Here is a 17,575-nt window from a genome sequence, read left to right as displayed (position 1 = left end):
TGGGATTAGCAGATGCAAACTATTGCATTTGAAGTGGATAAACAACAAGATCCTGCTGTCTAGCACTGGGAACTATATCTAGTCGTTTATGATGGAACATGATGGAGGATAATGTGAGATAAAGAATATATACGTATATAAACACATACACATTTCTTGGTCACTTTGCTGTACAGTAGAAATAGTCAGAATTAAGTAAAATGGAACAAAATAAAAATCATGAAGTTAAAAAATAAAATTAAAAAAAAAAAAAACCTATCACGTGGGGCTACAACAGCCTAGACTCTCTCCAGAGGAAATCACCAGATACAGATAGAGACTTAGGTTACTTAGAATAGAGAAAAGTGACAAACATCCTCAATTTCCAATAAGGAAAATGGTTAAATGAATTCTGGAACACCCAAACAATATTTCACATCCATTTCACAACATGCATTTAGAAATAGCTTCTTTTTTTTTTTGGCCACACCCATGACACTCAAAAGTTCTCGGGGCCAGAGATCGAACCAGGGACAACGCCAGATCCTTAATTCACTGAGTCACACAGGAACTCTCACTTAGAAACATTTTAGGGTGAAAATGTTTACGATATTCTAAACGAAGATAGGTATGTATGTAACAACAAAAATGAGCGTCCTTTGGGTGCTTCCTATTTGCCAGGACTGTTCAATTCTCTTGATATATATTTTCTCATTAATTTCCTAAAAACCTCTCATGAAAAACGTACTATTATTAACACTCTGAATATGTTCACTTTACAGATGACAAAGTCGAGGCACAGAATGGTTAAATAACTCGCCCAGGGTTACGACCTAATTAGTCTAATTCCAGGCTTAGGGCTGTCTGTTTATCTGTCTGTCTGATCATCCACATGGCCATCCATCCACCCACATGTCAATCTTTCAGTCCATCTGTCCATGTGGTGCCAACACAAGAGGTCAGGTAGTGATGACGACAGAGACCAGAGAGCAAAGTGAACTTTGGTAACATTGGGCCCCCTGGGCACTTGTGCCATCAGGCATGCAGCTAAAGTTTGGTTTTAAAACTCCAAAAAGCCCTCAATGCAAATCACCTACCATGAGGTAGAGAGGAGGATGAGGACATGCAAGGGGGTTTCTCGTGGCAAGACCACCCCTTCCCTGAGAAGGGGATGCAGGGCGCGGTAGTCCAGTCACCTCAGGCCCCACGGAGAGGGGTTCACAGCTTGCTGGAAGGACTTACTGGGAGGACCCTGCAGTCAGTATCTGGCACAGGACTCCGGGGAGTGGAGGGGGACAAGTGATGGCTGGCCAGGGGCACTGGCAGGCAGGCAAGGGAGCGTGGCAGCTGCCCTGGCTCCAGCGTATCCGCAGTCTGTTCAGGCCACGTACGGCTGATAGTTTTGGTGGCCAGAAGCTGGCCACGTGTGATGAAGGGCTGACATGTGGGAGAGCCTGGACTCTGCCCAGCAAGGCCCTGGGGATGGGCAGCCAGGCTTCGGTGATTCATTCGCCAAGGCCAGGGATGCATGCTAGAATATTCCCTGTGGTGGATCTGCAGAAGCCACCAAAGGCACCAGGGGACAAGGGTCTGCCTGGGTCCCCAAAGCATGAAGCTGTGCAGTGGAAACTTTCCAGCCACTTTTACCTCCTACTCCTGGGGAGTGGGGGCAACCAATACCCAGTGGGGTGGTGGGAGAAGGGTGAGGGACAAAGAACGGGCCCCTGCGCCTGGTTCTCGGCTGGCAAGAAACCTTGCTTTAGACCTAGCTCAGAGTCTGGATGTCCTATCAGGCTGGACATGCTAAGCATCAGACAATACTGTCTAGCAAACTAGAATAACCACAGGGCTTTGCATCACTCCAGGATTTCTAGAGATTCAGGCTGCTGCTCAGATGCTCAGTCAAGAGGGAGGAAGAACCACCCAGTGAGCAGGACTGAAGGGACGTGGGAAACAAACAGAGAGGCCACTGTGATCGCTCCTCCACTCCTGCTTCCCACGTGTGTGCCTGGGCAGGGGGCCTGCCAATGAATCACACGTGTCGCTGCATCTCGGACAGTGGGGCCACAGCCTGCATTCATTTTCTTCTTTGATACACTTTTCTCCACTTCCCACATTTTCTATAAAGGGAATGTATTATTTTATCATCAGAAACACATTGGGAAATGTTACTTTAAAAAAAGGAAGTCAGCATTTTAGAAATTCCCTCATCCATGGAAGCTACCTCCTGCCGGGGGAGGGCGATGACTGTCGCATGCCCAGGACTGCCAAGCAGAGCAAGAAACACCCCAACATCTGCACAGGAACTCAGTGTGGAATCTGGAATCTACCCCATTCCCAGGGGAGGAGGCAGGAAATGAGAAGTGGGTATTTTGTTGTTTCTCCTGTAAACACGCTTTGGGATCACATCCTTTTCCCCTTCCTGTCTCTTCTCCATTTAGTCACGGATTGAGCAGCACAGGGTCCCTTCCCAACGCCAGCGCTGCTGAAACGGCTCATTCTTTGAGCAAATTCCCCGTGAGGACTGAAAGCCAGTACCTCAGTGTCTTGGGGCGGGGGGTGGCGGGGGGGGGGGGAATGGATTCCCAGGGAAGAAGGAACATCAAAAACGCTAAATAAATGCCCATTGTCACACACTGGAGGCTCTTTTTAACTCTTTCTTCGGAACCCTCTGCCCCAGGACTGCCCCGGAAAGGAAACCACTTATGAGAAAAATCTAAGAGAGGTTTTGAAAAAGAGCCTTTGATTTCTTTACAAAGGAAGCAGGGAGAGCCAAAACATGTCAAATTAAAGGCACCCCCTTCCATGGGATAAGGCTGCCAGATAAGGAAGGCGCTGCAGGGCCAGGCTACCCAGGATGAGCAGAGCCTGGGAGGGAGTGTCCCAGGATACGGAGTGACGACAGGGGGAAATGTGGGCTGAATGATAAGACAGCCGAGGAATTCCTGGCTGCTTGGAAAACCTCACCCACAGACACCCAGCGAGCTCCAGAGCCTAAGGCCTGGCACGTGGCTTTCCTGCTCCTGATTTACTGCATGAGGATAAGAGACATGCTTTCCAACAGGCGAGCCTCTGCAGGCTGAGAAGGCGGGGGGCTGGAAGAGTCTAGAAGATACTGCAGGTCAGCGCTAAGAAGCTGGAACAGAGGAAGTAGGGAACCGCCTCTCTTGGGTCCCAGCTGGACCGAGGATGACAACAATCTGACGACAAGGACAATAGTTTGTACTGACATAGGGTGTTTCACAGTTTACCAAGCTGTTTTGGGAGGGCTAGCCTAATTTTAAATCCTGCGGAAGAAAAAAAAAATACTTGAGGGTGACACATGCACCCGTACGTTCATTGCAGTCCCATTCGCAATAGCCAAGACATGGAAACAACCTAAATGTCCATTGACAGATGAGGAGGTGGTGTATGTACACAATGGAATACTACTCAGCCATAAACAAGAACAAAATAATGCCATTTGCAGCAACATGAATGTATACATCTATGTGTGACTGGGTCACTTTGCTGTACAGTAGAAAATTGTCAGAGCATTATAAACTAACTATAATGGAAAAAATAAAAATCGTTAATAAAAATAAATAGTTGGTTTTGCTTGACCACAAGCTTAAAATGAAACCAGCAGAGAGGGACATGGAAGGATAATAGTCAAAAGTAGCCCCCAAAATTACAAAATGAAAACAAGAGCCCCATCCTCTGAGCCCTCCTGAGATTCTGGGTTGGACCCTTGGGGACCCCACCTTTTAAAAGAAACACCAATAAACTGGAGTCTTGAGACCAGTGGGCAGGAAGGTGACCAATGGGGAGCCTGCGTTCAGCAGAAGAGGGAAGCAGAGAGGTAATTGTTTTGAATATTTGAGCAGCTGTCATGTTGGAAGATTCTGCTACATATTTTATGGTTATCAAAAGTGCAGAGTTTCTACCAAGGATCGTGTTTCAGGGAGAGGATTTTGGCTAGAGGAATGGGCCTCACAATGCCAGTGTTTTGGGAACATATTTGTGAGGCAGGCTGGGACCTGGGACCTGGGACCCTTTGCTGTAATAGCTGCAGTGCTTTGCACCTGGACTAACATCTCCTTCAGCAACAAAATGCAAAGAAACCATAAGAGACTAAAAGTAACTATGTAGCAGTTGGGGCCAATTATGGGCAAAAAGATACAAAAAAACCTAAAACCCCAACTGCCACTTCTGAAGAGCCAGAGCAAAAGCAGGGTGTCCCAGCAAAAAGCAGGTACTACACATGCCCCCTGCACCACCAAAGGGGTGGGCAGATCACCTAAGCCACCCCTCTGGCCTGACCCCTGGGCCCACCTACCCTTCGCCTCAAATGAAGAACCAGCTACTCACTCCCCAACCAGGGAGCAAGCAAGGGAAACTGTTATTTGTTTTCTCTCCCCGCTGCTGCATTAGGGGTCCCAATAAAGCCTTGCCTGAATTCTCTTGTCTGGCCTCTTATCAATTTCCACGAAGAAAGCCAGGAGTCCCAGACGGTAACTTCGATCCACAGAACTGCTGGCAGGAGGGCAACACAGAACCACCACTTCAGAAAACGACTTGGCCTCATCCCCAGACATCACAGTCACACACACCCCTGTCAGTCTACAAGTTCAGCCCTGGACACGCATGCCCAAGAGCACTTCCACGTGCAGGCCAGACAGACAGACACAGATGTTCACAACAGCAAAATCTGGAAACGGCCCGGGGCTCATCAGTGGGAGATGAACGTGCCATATATGACACAAGTCAAGTGGATGTAGGTGAATCTGTTGCAGGAAGGGGGACCCCTTCCAGGGTCCGAGCATGGGGTCTTGGTCTAACACTTGGAAATGAACTGTTGGAGGAGACACACATGCTGTCAAAGCAAGAGGCTTTATTGGGAAGGGGGCCTGGGTGGAGAGCAGCACGGAGAGGGAACTAGGGGAAGTGCTCTGCCCTGTGGCTCGCAGTCTCAGCTTTTACATGAATGGGGTTCGTTTCTGGGTTGTCTGTGGCCAATCATCTTGCTCGGCCCATATTTGGTCTGGTCCCGGGTCCTTCCTGGTGGCGAGCGCATCTCTCAGCCAAGATGGATTCCAGCGCCAAGGATCCTGGGAAGTTGGTGGGCTCTTCCCTCCCATGGGCCCCGCCCACACCCTCCCGGTTAGTCTTCAGGGCAGCCTCATGCTCCTAATTGGGGTCTCCTGCTGTGAGTCAGCTCATGCAAGCAGCTGCTGTCCTGCCTGGCCAAGGTGGGCAGTTTGGGTTACCAGTTCCCTAACAAACCTAATGTCATGGTAAGTGGAAAGGGTCCCCAAAGATGACAAATGACATGATACTCCTTTTCAAAAAGTCAAGCCGCAAAAATAAAAAATATGCTTTTTCAAAGAAACACATTATATAAAATAAATCGGAGAAAACCAAGTATGATATGATCTTGCTTAAGAGTGGAATTTAAATAATCACCACCACAACAAAACAAAACCTCCAAACTCACTGGTACAGGGGACAGACTGCTGGCTGCCAGAGGTTGGGGAATGGGGGGTGGCAAAGTGGGTGAAGGTGGTCAAAAGCAAAAAAAAAAAAAAAAGACATACAAAAGCACTAAGATGCAAAATAATGATGAAGGGGCTGGCAGTTCCTCCCATCGGGAAAGGCAGGGGATGGGATGCAGGAAAACTGGCCCCGTGGTTCACATGGGGTGGGGGATTCATGGATGTTTATCATGCTAAGAAGAGAAGAACCAGAGGGAATTGGGCCGTGTGGATTGATGGTGAAAGCATCTCACGCATCAATTCCATTCTGCCCACAGAGGACCACTGAGAAAGAGGGAGGGAGCGAGAGACTGAACTGGCATCTCTGTGGCTCCTTGTCCCCAGATCATTTCAGTCACAGCCAGGTAGCCCGTGAAGGGGTCTGACCGGCAGGGTGTGAGGGCGGCCTTCCATCCCCCTGTGCCCCGCTTGCCAAGCACACATCCTGGGGATGTGTCTGCCTCTCCCAGCTCTGAGCCCAGTGGCTGCCTCTGCCCTGAGAGGGCATTTTTTTTTTTTTTTTTTGGTCATAAAAAACTTCCAGCCGGAGGTGCTTCCAAAGGGCTCTTGCACTGGTTGTGGAGTTAGACCAGTGACCCCCAAGGTGTCCTGGAGGTCAAGGATAGCTGTGAGGGAATAACAGGTGGAAGAGGTCTAACTCTTTTAATTTTTTTTTTTTTTGGTCTTTTTTTGGCATTTCTTAGGCCGCTCCTGTGGCATATGGAGGTTCCCAGGCTAGGGGTCGAATCAGACATGTAGCCACTGGCCTATGCCAGAGCCACAGCAACTCAGGATCCAAGCCGCATCTGCAACCTACACCACCACTCATGGCAATGCTGGATCCTTAACCCACTGAGAAAGGCCAGGGATCGAACCTGCAACCTCATGGTTCCTAATCAGATTCGTTAACCACTGCGCCATGACGGGAACTCCAGGTCTAACTCTTAATTAAGGAGGCTGGATTTGCTGCCCAAGCATTGCAACTGGCTGTGGGACCCCAGACCTTAATCCCACCTGGTTTGTTTCTTGACGTCTAACGCTTCCAGCCAGCTCACGGCTGTAACACAAGACAAAGCATTAAAGATGCCAACTGTTCCCTCCCCATCCACCTGTCCTTCCTGGGACCTCTCTTGCCTGCAGACAGTTACAGTGTTGAGCCCTAGGGCAGAGATTACATATAGCATCAGAGGAAGCACTGTGCAAGCAGCCACAATGGGAAAGCATGAAGCTGGAGGAAGCGGCTTCTGGGAAGGGCCTGTAGCAGGCCAGCGGGAAGAGGCAGAGTCCCAATGGTTTACAGATACACCACAGGGAGAAGGGCAGATGCCTAGTGTCTCAGAATCCAGCCATGCACTGAATGAGGGAGGACTCACTGGCCACACGTGGCCACCAAGCACTTGAAATGTGTCCAGTCCAAATTGACATGTGCTGTGCATGTAAAATAACACATCAGGTATTTGAGATCTGGCATGAATAAAAAAATTAAAAAACAGCTCAATGATTTTTTTTTTTTTTGGCTGTACCTATGACATATGGAAGTTCCTGTGCCTAGGCCACAGCCATGGCAACACCAAATCCAAGCCACCTCTTCGATCTAAACCACAGCTTGTTGTAACGTCGGGTCCTTAACCCACTTAGAGAGGCCAGGGATTGAATCCGCATCCTCACAGACTCTATGTTGGCTCTTAACCCATCGAGCCACAAAGGGAACTCCCAGTTCAATGGTTTTAAAAAAAAATTCATTCCATGTCGAAACGACAGTATTTTGAATACTTTGGATTAAATTTAAAAGTTAAAAAATATTAATTTCACCTTTAGGTTTGTTTTTTTGTTTGTTTTTTTGCTTTTTAGGGCTGCGCTTGTGGCACATGGAGGTTCCCAGGCCAGGGGTCTAATCAGAGCTACAGCTGCCAGCCTACACCACAGTCACAGCAACACCAGATCTGAGCCGCATCTTCGACCTGCACCACAGCTCACGGCAACGCTGGACCTCCAACCCACTAAGCGAGGCCAGGGAGCGAACCTGTAACCTCATGGTTCCGAGTTGGACTCACCTCCGCTGTGCCACGATGGGAACTCCTAATTTCACCTTTAAAAGAACTTTTAAAATGAGGATCTCGAATATTTAAAATTGTATCTATAGCTCCTATGACAGTTTTATTGGCCAGGCCATGCTTATGGTCTCATCTGCTGCCTATGGTATGGTCGAAACGAAGCCCTGGTAGAGCTGTTGACTTCCAGAGGTTTAAGAGCCGAAGGCTTCCCTAGGTACAGCCACACTGTGGGACATATCAGCTGTCTAACACCACAGAGTGGTTCTTCGAGCTTGGGGTTCCTAGGCTGTACCATTTCTACACACAGAATAACAGCCTGGTGAGCCTGGCAGCACGCTTTGGGGCTGCCATCACTGCACTATCTTAGGTGAAGGCAACCCCAGTCCTCACCCTTCCTGGCCCCTCTCTGTGAGTGTGGCTGAAGGATGGGATGGTTTTCGGACAGAGATGGGGGAGTATGGTAACCAGCTGGCTGGTTCCCAGAGCCAAGCCAAGTATACTCACGGAGAGCCCAGTGGACCCAAAAAAAACCTGGGAAGTCCTCATCAATTACTGAGCATTCCTTTTTTTTTTTTTTTTTTGCTTTTTGGTTTTTGCTTTTTAGGGCCACATTCTGTGGCACATGGAAGTTTTGGGCTAGGGGCTGAATTGGAGCTACAGCTGAAGCCTATGCCACAGCCACAGAAAGCAAGACCCAAGCCATGTCTGTGACCTACACCACAGCTCACAGCCATACCAGATCTTTAACCCACTGAGCGAGGCCAGGGATCGAACCTACATCCTCATGAATACTAGTCAAGTTCGTAACTGCTGAGTCACAACGGGAACTTCCTACCTTGTGTACTTTTTATTTTATCTTTTGTGTGTGTGTGTGTGTCTTTTTAGGGCCATACCTGTGGCATAAGGAAGTTCCCAGGCTAGGGGTCCAATCAGAATTGTAGCTGCCAGCATACACTACAGCCACAGCAACCACAGGATTTGAGCCACGTCTGCGACCTACACCACAGCTCATGGTTATGCCAGATCCCTGACCCACTAAGTGAGGCCAGGGATTGAACCTGAATCCTCATGGATACCAGTCGGGTTAGTAACCGCTGAGGCACAACAGAAACTCCAATCCTCCTTTTGTACTTTTTAAACTCAGTGAATGTGGTATTTTTATCTTCACGACCTACCTTCCCAAACGTGGCTGGGTTGACTTGGTTCGGAGCACTGTGCCCGCAGGTCTCCATGTAAATCTCATACAGGAGGCATCGAGGCACACTGTACCCTTCACAGATGCAGAAATTGTCGACAAGCCTGGGGTGGGGAAGACAAGAGGAAGAGCTTGGAGTCGGTTTTTCTAGAGTGGGACACTTTGGTAAGGGTCAAGCAAGGGATCCATCTAAAGAAATGTGTTTAATGTATCAAAGGCATAGGCTCCCCAAACAGCGTCCATAATGGACCCTTTGTGTTCAATCCAGAGTAAAGTGTTTAGACCACCACCAAGGTGGGGTTTTGTCGTTGTTGTGTTAAAATCTTTTTGGCACGGAGGCCTATTAAAAAGAAGCCCAAATTGGAGTTCCTGCTGTGGCACAATGGGATTGGCGTTGTCTTGGGAGCACTAGGACGCAGGTTCAATCCCCAGCCTGGTGCAATGGGTTAAGGATCTGGCATTGCCACAACTGCAACTTAGCTTTCGACTGTGGCTCGGATCTGATCCCTCGCCCAGGAACTCCATATGTCTCGGGGTGGCCAAAGAAGGAAAAAAAGAAGAAGAAGAAGTAGCCCAAATTATTGGGCTCAGCAAATGCTGTTTCATGTAACTTTATAAAGGTGGCAGCCGAGATCTCTGTAACCATGTGTAACTGGCTAAGACACAAAGCAACAGCCTCCTGGTAGACTCGCTCAGCCCTGCAGGTGACAGCTGTGGCTCATGGGTTCCCCCAGCCCGAGTGCCTGTGACCCAGGACATGTGTGCCCAGCTCTGCCCCCTCCCCTCAAAACAGTCATTTGCATGATTTTTAAACCCAAGTGATTTAGGGCAGGTCACTCTACATTTTGGTTTTGTTTTTAATTTTACTGGAGTATAGTTGAATTACAATGTTGGATCCGTGTACAACAAAGTGAATCAGTTATACATACATACATATATATCCATACATAATGCAATGAATTTTATTACATTTACAGTTGTACAACTATCCTCACAATCTAATTTGAGAACATTCCATCCCAAACCCCCAGTCTCCCCCTCCGTCCCCCCACGCCCACCTGTTCCCTTTTGTAACCATAAGTTTTTCAAGGTCTCTGAGTCTGTTTCTGTGCTGCAAATAAGTTCATTTGTATCCTTTTTTAGATTCCACATATAGGTGATAGCATATGATGTTTATCTCACTGTCTGACTACATGTATCCATTCTTATTTCCCATATAGGTTATTTGACTATTGTGTAGATTTCCCTATGCTATACAGTAGATTCTTATTAATCATCTATTTTAAATAGTCGTGTGTATATGTTTTTCCCATGCTCCTAATTTATCAAGCCACTCTATTTTGATTCTTCAAATTGCAATGAGATGGAAGATGGAAGACACCAAAGGAGAGAGAGGTGGGCCACGCTCGCTGGCCTTTACGGCCCACCGGGTGCAGAGCTCAGGAGTGGGTGTTCAGATGTAATCTATAGCACCCAGGCTCCTGCTCGGGGTGGGACCTACAATGACCCAAATGCTCCAGAGCCCCAGGCAGGTGGGGTCCCGTGGCAATGAGGGGCTCAGCCTGGGGCTCATGGCCCAGAGTCTGGCCCCAGAGGACAGCCAGGTGCCTGCTCCAGGGATGGGAGGGAGAGGGGTGAGCAGTGAGAGTGCAGGTCAGCAAGTGTGGTCCACAGCAATATCCAATTACAGCCTTCCCTTCCTGGGCAGGGGACAGACAGGTTTCTCCTCATTCTTTTAAAGACATACTTAGCACGAGACAGCAGTCCTTCTAGACACAGAAGAATTTTTCAGCAGTACATCTTCTCCTTTCTAACTGATGACATATGGCTTATTTTCCAGGATGAGGCACCCTGACGCCTAAACGTACGTTGAGAGCTAAAGACCACAGTCATAGCTGCTAACCCCACTACCTCCTAGAAGCAGGACAAGTCAACGTATGGTGGCCAGGGGGAATTGCTGGCCCTGCACCAGCTTCCTTAGGTAACGTATCCTCATAGGCCAGATGGCTTAACAACAGAGAGGCATTTTGGGAGTTCCTGCTGGAAGTGTCTTGGGAGTGCTGGAATGCAGGTTCGATCCCTGGCCCAGCACAGTTGGTTAAGGATTTGATGTTGTCACATCTGCACCTTAGGTGGATACTGTGGCTTGGATCTGATTCCTGGCTCAAGAGCTCCATATGCCGTGTGCTGGGCAAAAACAAACAAACAAACAAAAGTATTCTGTCACAGTTCTGGAAGCAGAAAGCCCAAAACCAGGTGTCAGCCTGGTTGGTTCCTTCCAGAGGCTCCAAGGGAACTCCTCTTTGCCCTCCTCCATGCCCTTCTGGTGGTGGCCAGAGCCCTTGGCATCCCTCAGCTTGTAGCCACATTACTTGACTGCCTCCACCTTCACCTGGCCATCTCCCCTCTATGTCCTGCCTCTCCTGATAAGGACACTTGTCATTGAGTTTAGGGCCCAGCCAACCCAGTGGGATCTCCTCTTAACCGGGTACACCTGCAAAGACCCTATTTCCAAACAAGATCATATTCTAGATTCCAGATGGACGTGCATTTTGGGGGGACATCGTTCAACCCTGTCCAGTCCCCAAGAGGGGATCTTCTGAGGTCTCCTACAGCATCATGGTGGAACCAGACACTATGGGAACTTTGCAATGGTTTAATTACAGCTGCTCAGGCACCAACTGTGTGTGTGGCTCATGGCGGAAGGCGGAGTGATGTCACTGGTGGCAAGGTGGAGCGGCACATTCATATATCTAGGTGACAGTGAGGTTTCTTAAGTCATCATTTTCTGATACATGAAAAGCCTACAAGTGAAGTGTCACAGAAAAACGCTGGCTAAGCTTGAGGAGGGGCAGCAAAATGTGACCATAATTAAGTTCCAACTCACTTTTGTTTATTTAGAGTTACTTTTTTTTTTTTTTTTGCTTTTTAGGGCTGCACCTATGGCATACGGAAGTTCCCAGGCTAGGGGTTGAATTGGAGCTGAAGCTGCCGGCCTACACCACAGCCACAGCAACATAAGATTTGAGCCGTGTCTGTGACCTACACCACAGCTCACGGCAACACCGGATCCTTAACCCACTGAGCGAGGCCAGGGATCGAACCTACATACTCATGGATGCTAGTCAGGTTCATTTCCACTGAGCCATGATGGGAACTGCCCCAGAGTTACTATTAATATAGTCATGGATATTAGTCTTCCTAAAAAAGAAACGTTGAGTTCTCGCCATGGCACACTGGGATAAGAATCTGACTCCAATCCATACAAAACTCTACTTAAAAGAGACACATGCACCTGCATGTTCATTGCAGCACTATTCACAATAGCCAGGACATGGAAACAACCCAAATATCCATCAACAGATGATTGGATTCGGAAGATGTGGTATATATACACAATGGAATACTACTCAGCCATAAAAAAGAATGACATGATACCATTTGCAGCAACATGGATGGAACTAGAGAGTCTCATACTGAGTGAAATGAGCCAGAAAGACAAAGACAAATACCATATGATATCACTTATAACTTGACTCTAATATCCAGCACAAATGAACATCTCCTCAGAAAAGAAAATCATGGACTTGGAGAATAAGACTTGTGGCTGCCTGATGGGAGACGGAGGGAGTGGGAGGGATTGGCAGCTTGGGCTTATCAGACACAATTTAGAATAGATTTACAAGGAGATCCTGCTGAATAGCATTGAGAACTTTGTCTAGATACTCATGTTGCAACAGAACAAAGGGTGGGGAAAAAAATGTAATTGTAATGTATACATGTAAGGATAATTTGATCCCCTTTCTGTACAGTGGGAAAATAAAAAATTAAAAAAAATAATAAATTAAAAAAAAAAAGAATCTGACTCCAGTGGCTCAGGGCACTGGGGAAGTGTGGGTTTGGTCCCAGCCCAGCAGTGGGTTAAAGGCTGGATGGGGATGGGCAGGCGTTGGGCTGACCAGGACTGCTGGTGGGTGATATTGGTCAAGACTCTTACACAAGGCCACCAATATGGCTTTTGGCAACACACGACTTACTGCAAAGCCTGTCCAAGTTTGGAGTGGGTCAGATCACTCCGTTTCTTGCTCAGCGGCATAATGACCATCTTTTCCAGGTCTCAGTGTCAGATGAAGTTGTGGCTAAAATCTTGAGGATCCTCAGGATGCTCTCCTTGTTTTGGATAATGGACAATCTGATCACTGCCCACTTCAGAGCATAGGTACCTGGTCCTGCAGCTCTATTTCTGAGGACTCCTTTTCATCCTAAAGAAAAATGTAACACCAGGAATGATGGTACCCTTTGATTCAGCCTGATCAAAAGCTACTATGAATTTGGTACCTTCCAAAGTACATTTGTAACTTCTGAATCTCAACAGAGTCTGCAGAAATTTGAAAGTCCTATTTGTATGCGGGAGGCAGTTATTTAGTCTACAGCAAGGCTTGGCGTGCATAAGGTTTAAATGATGCTTAGATTTTTGTCTGAGGGCTGAGCCAGGGGTCCCCGCAGTCACACCTGCCAGATCTGTGTCCCCAGCAGAGGATATCAGGTCACTTCATCCCTCTGTGCTCCTCAGAGGTCTGACCACTTCTCTCTCCATTTCTTCAGTCCTTCCTGTCTGTGAAATAGAAAACTTCTGTTCCCAGAGGTGCCCCTGCTTCTTGCGGGGCCTTTCTCCTTGGAGAATTTATCATGTGGAGATGGCAGAGGCATTGATGTCTCCAGGAAACACTCAGGACCCAACCAGGGACTGATGGGGAAATGAAACAACTAAATAATGCTGCAAACGGAACACTTCTTCTAAGTGACAACAATCAGCCCCATCCCTGGGCTCTCACTTGGAAGCCCAGGCTGCAGCAGTGGAAAAAAAATGTTGCCTCATATCAGTAAACAAAGGATGTTGCAGCCATGGAGCCATCACATCACAGCCTCCCCAGTGGTGAGCTGTCTGGTTTTCTTTAGTGACAGCAATCTCTTGATGTTCCAATTACCCAGTCTTTGTTGCAAAAACTCCTGTGCATCCTGGTTTCTCCCTTCCCTCTTCGGAGCAGTCCCCTAGAGTCATCTGAGAGGCTGCATCCCAGGCTTAAGTCCTCAGTTTTGTCCTCTGAATAAAACACAACTCTCAACTTGTCAGCTCTGCACCTTTTTCAGTCGACAGCTGTTTCCCAGAGTCGGGACAACTCAGCTGCCAATACCCACAGACACTCTTGCAGGAAGCTGGCCTCCTTGGCGTCTTCTATCTTCTTCTGGGACCCAAGGCGCTGTTACAAACTGAATGGCTCTGTTGTATTTGGGTTTTGTTAATCATTCATTTTTTAATTGTGGTGAAATACATATCATATACAATTTACAATTTCTAAAGGTGGAGTTTAGCGGCATTAAGTACCACTGCTGTGCCATTGTTGGTATAGGGTTATGTTCCACCATCCATCCAAAGACAGCTGGTCCTTGTGTAAACACTTGACCCATTGGAAACACTACTCCGCATTTCCTCTTCCCCCAGCTCCTGGCAACCACCAGTCTCCTTTCTGTCTCTAGGCATCTGACTCCCCTTGGTGGTGCCTCATATAAGAAGAATCCTATGATATTTGGCCTTCTGCAGTTGGCTTATTTAACATCATGTCTTGAAGTTTCATCCATGTTGTAATCTGTTTTTCCCTCCTTTTTTTTTGTCTTTTTGTCTTTTCTAGGGCCACACCTGTGGCATTTGGAGGTTCCCAGGCTAGGGGTCTAATTGGAGCTGTAGCTGCCAGCCTATACCACAGCCACAGCAATGAGGGATCCGAGCCATGTCTGTGACCTACACCACAGCTCACAGCAATGCCAGATCCTTAACCCACTGATCAAGGCCAGGGATCAAACCCGCAACCTCTTGGTTCCTAGTTGGATTCATTAACCACTGAGCCTTGATGGGAACTCCCCTGTTTTTCTTTCCTTTTATGTCTGAATAATCAAGCACTGTAGGTACAGACTGCATTTTTATCCATTCATCTGTTGATGGACACGGGTTGCTTCCACCTCTTGGCCACTGTGCATAACGCTGCTGTGAACACAGGTGTGCAAATATCTGTTCAAGTCCATTCTTTGGGGATATATACCCAGAAGTTGCTGGATCACATGATATTTCTATTTTCAACTTTTTGAGGAAGCTCCATACTGCTTTCCACAATGGCTGTACCATTTTACATTCTCACCAACAGTGCACAAGTGTTCTAATTTCTTCGCATCTGCACCAACACTTGTTATTTTCCATTTTCATTTGATAATGGCCATCCTAATGCGTGTCAAGTGGCTGCCTTTTCAATGCCAATGTTAAAACCACCAGTACCACCTGAGACAGGCTGGGACCTGGATCTTTACTGAAGTGCTTGCATGGGGGACACACATCTCATTGAGCAAGAGAGACAAAGAAACTATAAGGTAGATTTTTGTCAGCAGATACATGTTTAATTTCCACAAAAGTTAATCTAAGAACAGAATGTTCCACTTCTGAAAAGGGATCTCACAACCCACTATACTGAAGAGACCCAGCATATCATATTCATGTGATAAAATGTGACACATTTTTTCTAAAGGTATGAAAGTCTGGATGAATTATGGCAATAAAAACAGGGAAGGCAAGTCCACACTGATTATTAAGGGTCTGAAAGACAATAAATAGAAAATGTTTTAACTTTTTCCAGGAAAAAAAAAAGAAACTATAAGGTACTAAAATAAAAAAACCTACATGCATGTGCACTTGGGGTAATTATGAACAATAAGATACAAAAAGGCCAAAACCCAACTGCTATTTCTGAGCTATCTGGAGCAAAAGCAGGGTACTGCCCATGATCCCTCACACAGCACCACCCAGGAGGTGGGCCCACCAGCTAAGCCACTCCTCCGGCCCGACCCACCAATCCACCCCCACTGTCACCCCATTTAAGGGACCAGCCCACCCTCCTCAGAGAGCAGAGAGCAAGCAAGGGCACCTGTTACTTGTTTTCACTCCCCACTAGCCTTGTCTGAATTCCTCCTCTGGCCTCTTATCCATTTCTATTGATTATAGAGCCCAAGAACCCTGGTCCGTAGCACAACAATCTGTTAAGCATCATGGGCTCATAGACTGGATGCCTAAAGAACGGTCCTCCACAGGAAACTCCACCTCTCCCCAAACTTGAAAAGCACGACCCCACCCCCTGGGTCGGAGGCCTCTAGGGGTAGGAATTTGTGATATGGGATGGGTAAACCATCCTCAGCCATTTAGGGCACCTGCATCCTATCTGCTCACAAATGACCTGAGAAGGACCAGGTATTTTTTTGAATCCCTAATCATTGTTTCAAGTGTCCAGACTTTTTCAAGTCCTAGAAACTCTAATTTACTAAAAGGTGATCTGAAATTTGACAAAAGCATCCTCAGAGCCCTTTAAGAAGGGACACCCTGAGGGGTCTGAGTGAGTGAGTGTGAAAGAATGAAAGCCCTGCTCTGTAACCCTCTGAAAACAATGTGCACTGTGCTATTTATTCCCTGAGGTTTTTGGTTGGTTGGTTGGTTTTGATTTGATGGCCACACCCATGCATGCGGAAGTTCCTGGGCCAGGGATCAAACCTGTTCCACAGCACTGACAATGCCTGATCCTTAACCCACTGAGCCACTAGGGAGTTTTGATATATACTTTTTTTTTCCCCTCTTCTGCAAGAGAAATTATATCAAAAATTGTCTTTTGGAAGAAAAAGGGCGCCATATAGGCTCTTTTTGAGTTATAATCACAAACACACCCTTCATTTTTCTATTTCACCCAAGGAACTTTTTCAGAAAGTCTTTCTTGAGAAACACTCCTTAAAACTTAACAAAAAAAAATACGTAATCAGCTATCTACTAGTTACCTTATAAAACGAAGGTTTTAGGACTGGTTTCAATTATTTTCCTACTTATGAAGAGCTACAAACCCATGAGTTCATCAGTTCCAAGAGCTAAGTGTATTTTTTTTTCCAGCTTTTTCTTCCTCTACATAGCCGGAAGTGAATTTCACAGACAACGTGGAATGCATTGTTAAAGCTAAAAACTCCTTTGCTTTAAGTTAGGAAACATCCCATTCTGGATCGCACACTGTATTTCCTCTCTGGGGCCTAGCATGTGTGCTTTCAGAGGTATATGTAAACGCCAGGCCAGCCAAGGACACCCCTCCACCCCCATGGGGACAGGCCAGATTGCTTCTAGGGGGTAGTGTGAGCTTTAGGGGAGCCCCCAGGTGGGAAACGCACACAGCCCCCGCCCTGTGTGTGTGTGTGTGTGTGTGTGTGTGTGTGTACACACGTTGGTCCTATGTGCGAACTGCTGTCCTTCTAAGCCTTTTATCAGGGCCCTGGGGAGCAGGCGGTCGCCCCTAGCACTTGGCCTGAGGACCAGGTGTGGCCAGCAGCGGAGGGAGCCACACTGCCCCTCCCAGCCTCCCTGTCGCACCAGTCGACCTGGAGTGGCCCCGCCCCGGGGGCTGCTCACCACTGGATGATGCCGCAGTGCAGGCTCGGACCACTCCCCGACGGGGAGGCCAGCACCCGCTCTGCCATGGCTGGTCCGGCCCGCAGCACCCAGACGGCGAGCCGGCGGCCGCACTGCACCAGACCCGCCGCACTACACCGGACCGGTCGCCGCTCCTGGGTGTTTACTTTAGAGTGGGGCACGCGGGGGCACGGGCCTCCGGAGCCGCGGGGGAGGGCCCGGGACCGCCCAGAGCAGGGGTGGGGCAGCGCGTGGCGGGGCGGGGAAGGGCAGTGGAACTCCTGAGTGGGGCCACTGGGGGGAGGGCGTTCTGGGATAGGGCTGGGACCTACAGTTATGATGGAGGAGCTAG

The 17,575-nt window shown here is 47.9% G+C and overlaps 1 protein-coding gene across 1 annotated transcript in view; it reads right to left on the bottom strand.

The window, feature by feature from the left end:
• Positions 1 to 17,291, bottom strand: part of RFX8 (regulatory factor X8) — a 67,438-nt gene extending 50,147 nt beyond the window's left edge. Inside the window, exons 1-2 of the mRNA XM_047779188.1 lie at positions 17,224 to 17,291; positions 8,722 to 8,845 (exon numbers count right to left, since the gene is read on the bottom strand). Coding sequence (XP_047635144.1) covers positions 8,722 to 8,845; positions 17,224 to 17,291 — 192 coding nt within the window. The remainder of the gene's footprint in view (positions 1 to 8,721; positions 8,846 to 17,223) is intronic.
• Between the last annotated feature and the right edge of the window lie 284 nt (positions 17,292 to 17,575).

The sequence above is a fragment of the Phacochoerus africanus genome, chromosome 5 (genome assembly GCF_016906955.1).
Source record: "Phacochoerus africanus isolate WHEZ1 chromosome 5, ROS_Pafr_v1, whole genome shotgun sequence".
Classification (NCBI taxonomy): Eukaryota; Metazoa; Chordata; class Mammalia; order Artiodactyla; family Suidae; genus Phacochoerus; species Phacochoerus africanus.
Note: the sequence above shows the minus strand (reverse complement) of the source record. Positions and strands in the feature narration are given on the sequence as shown.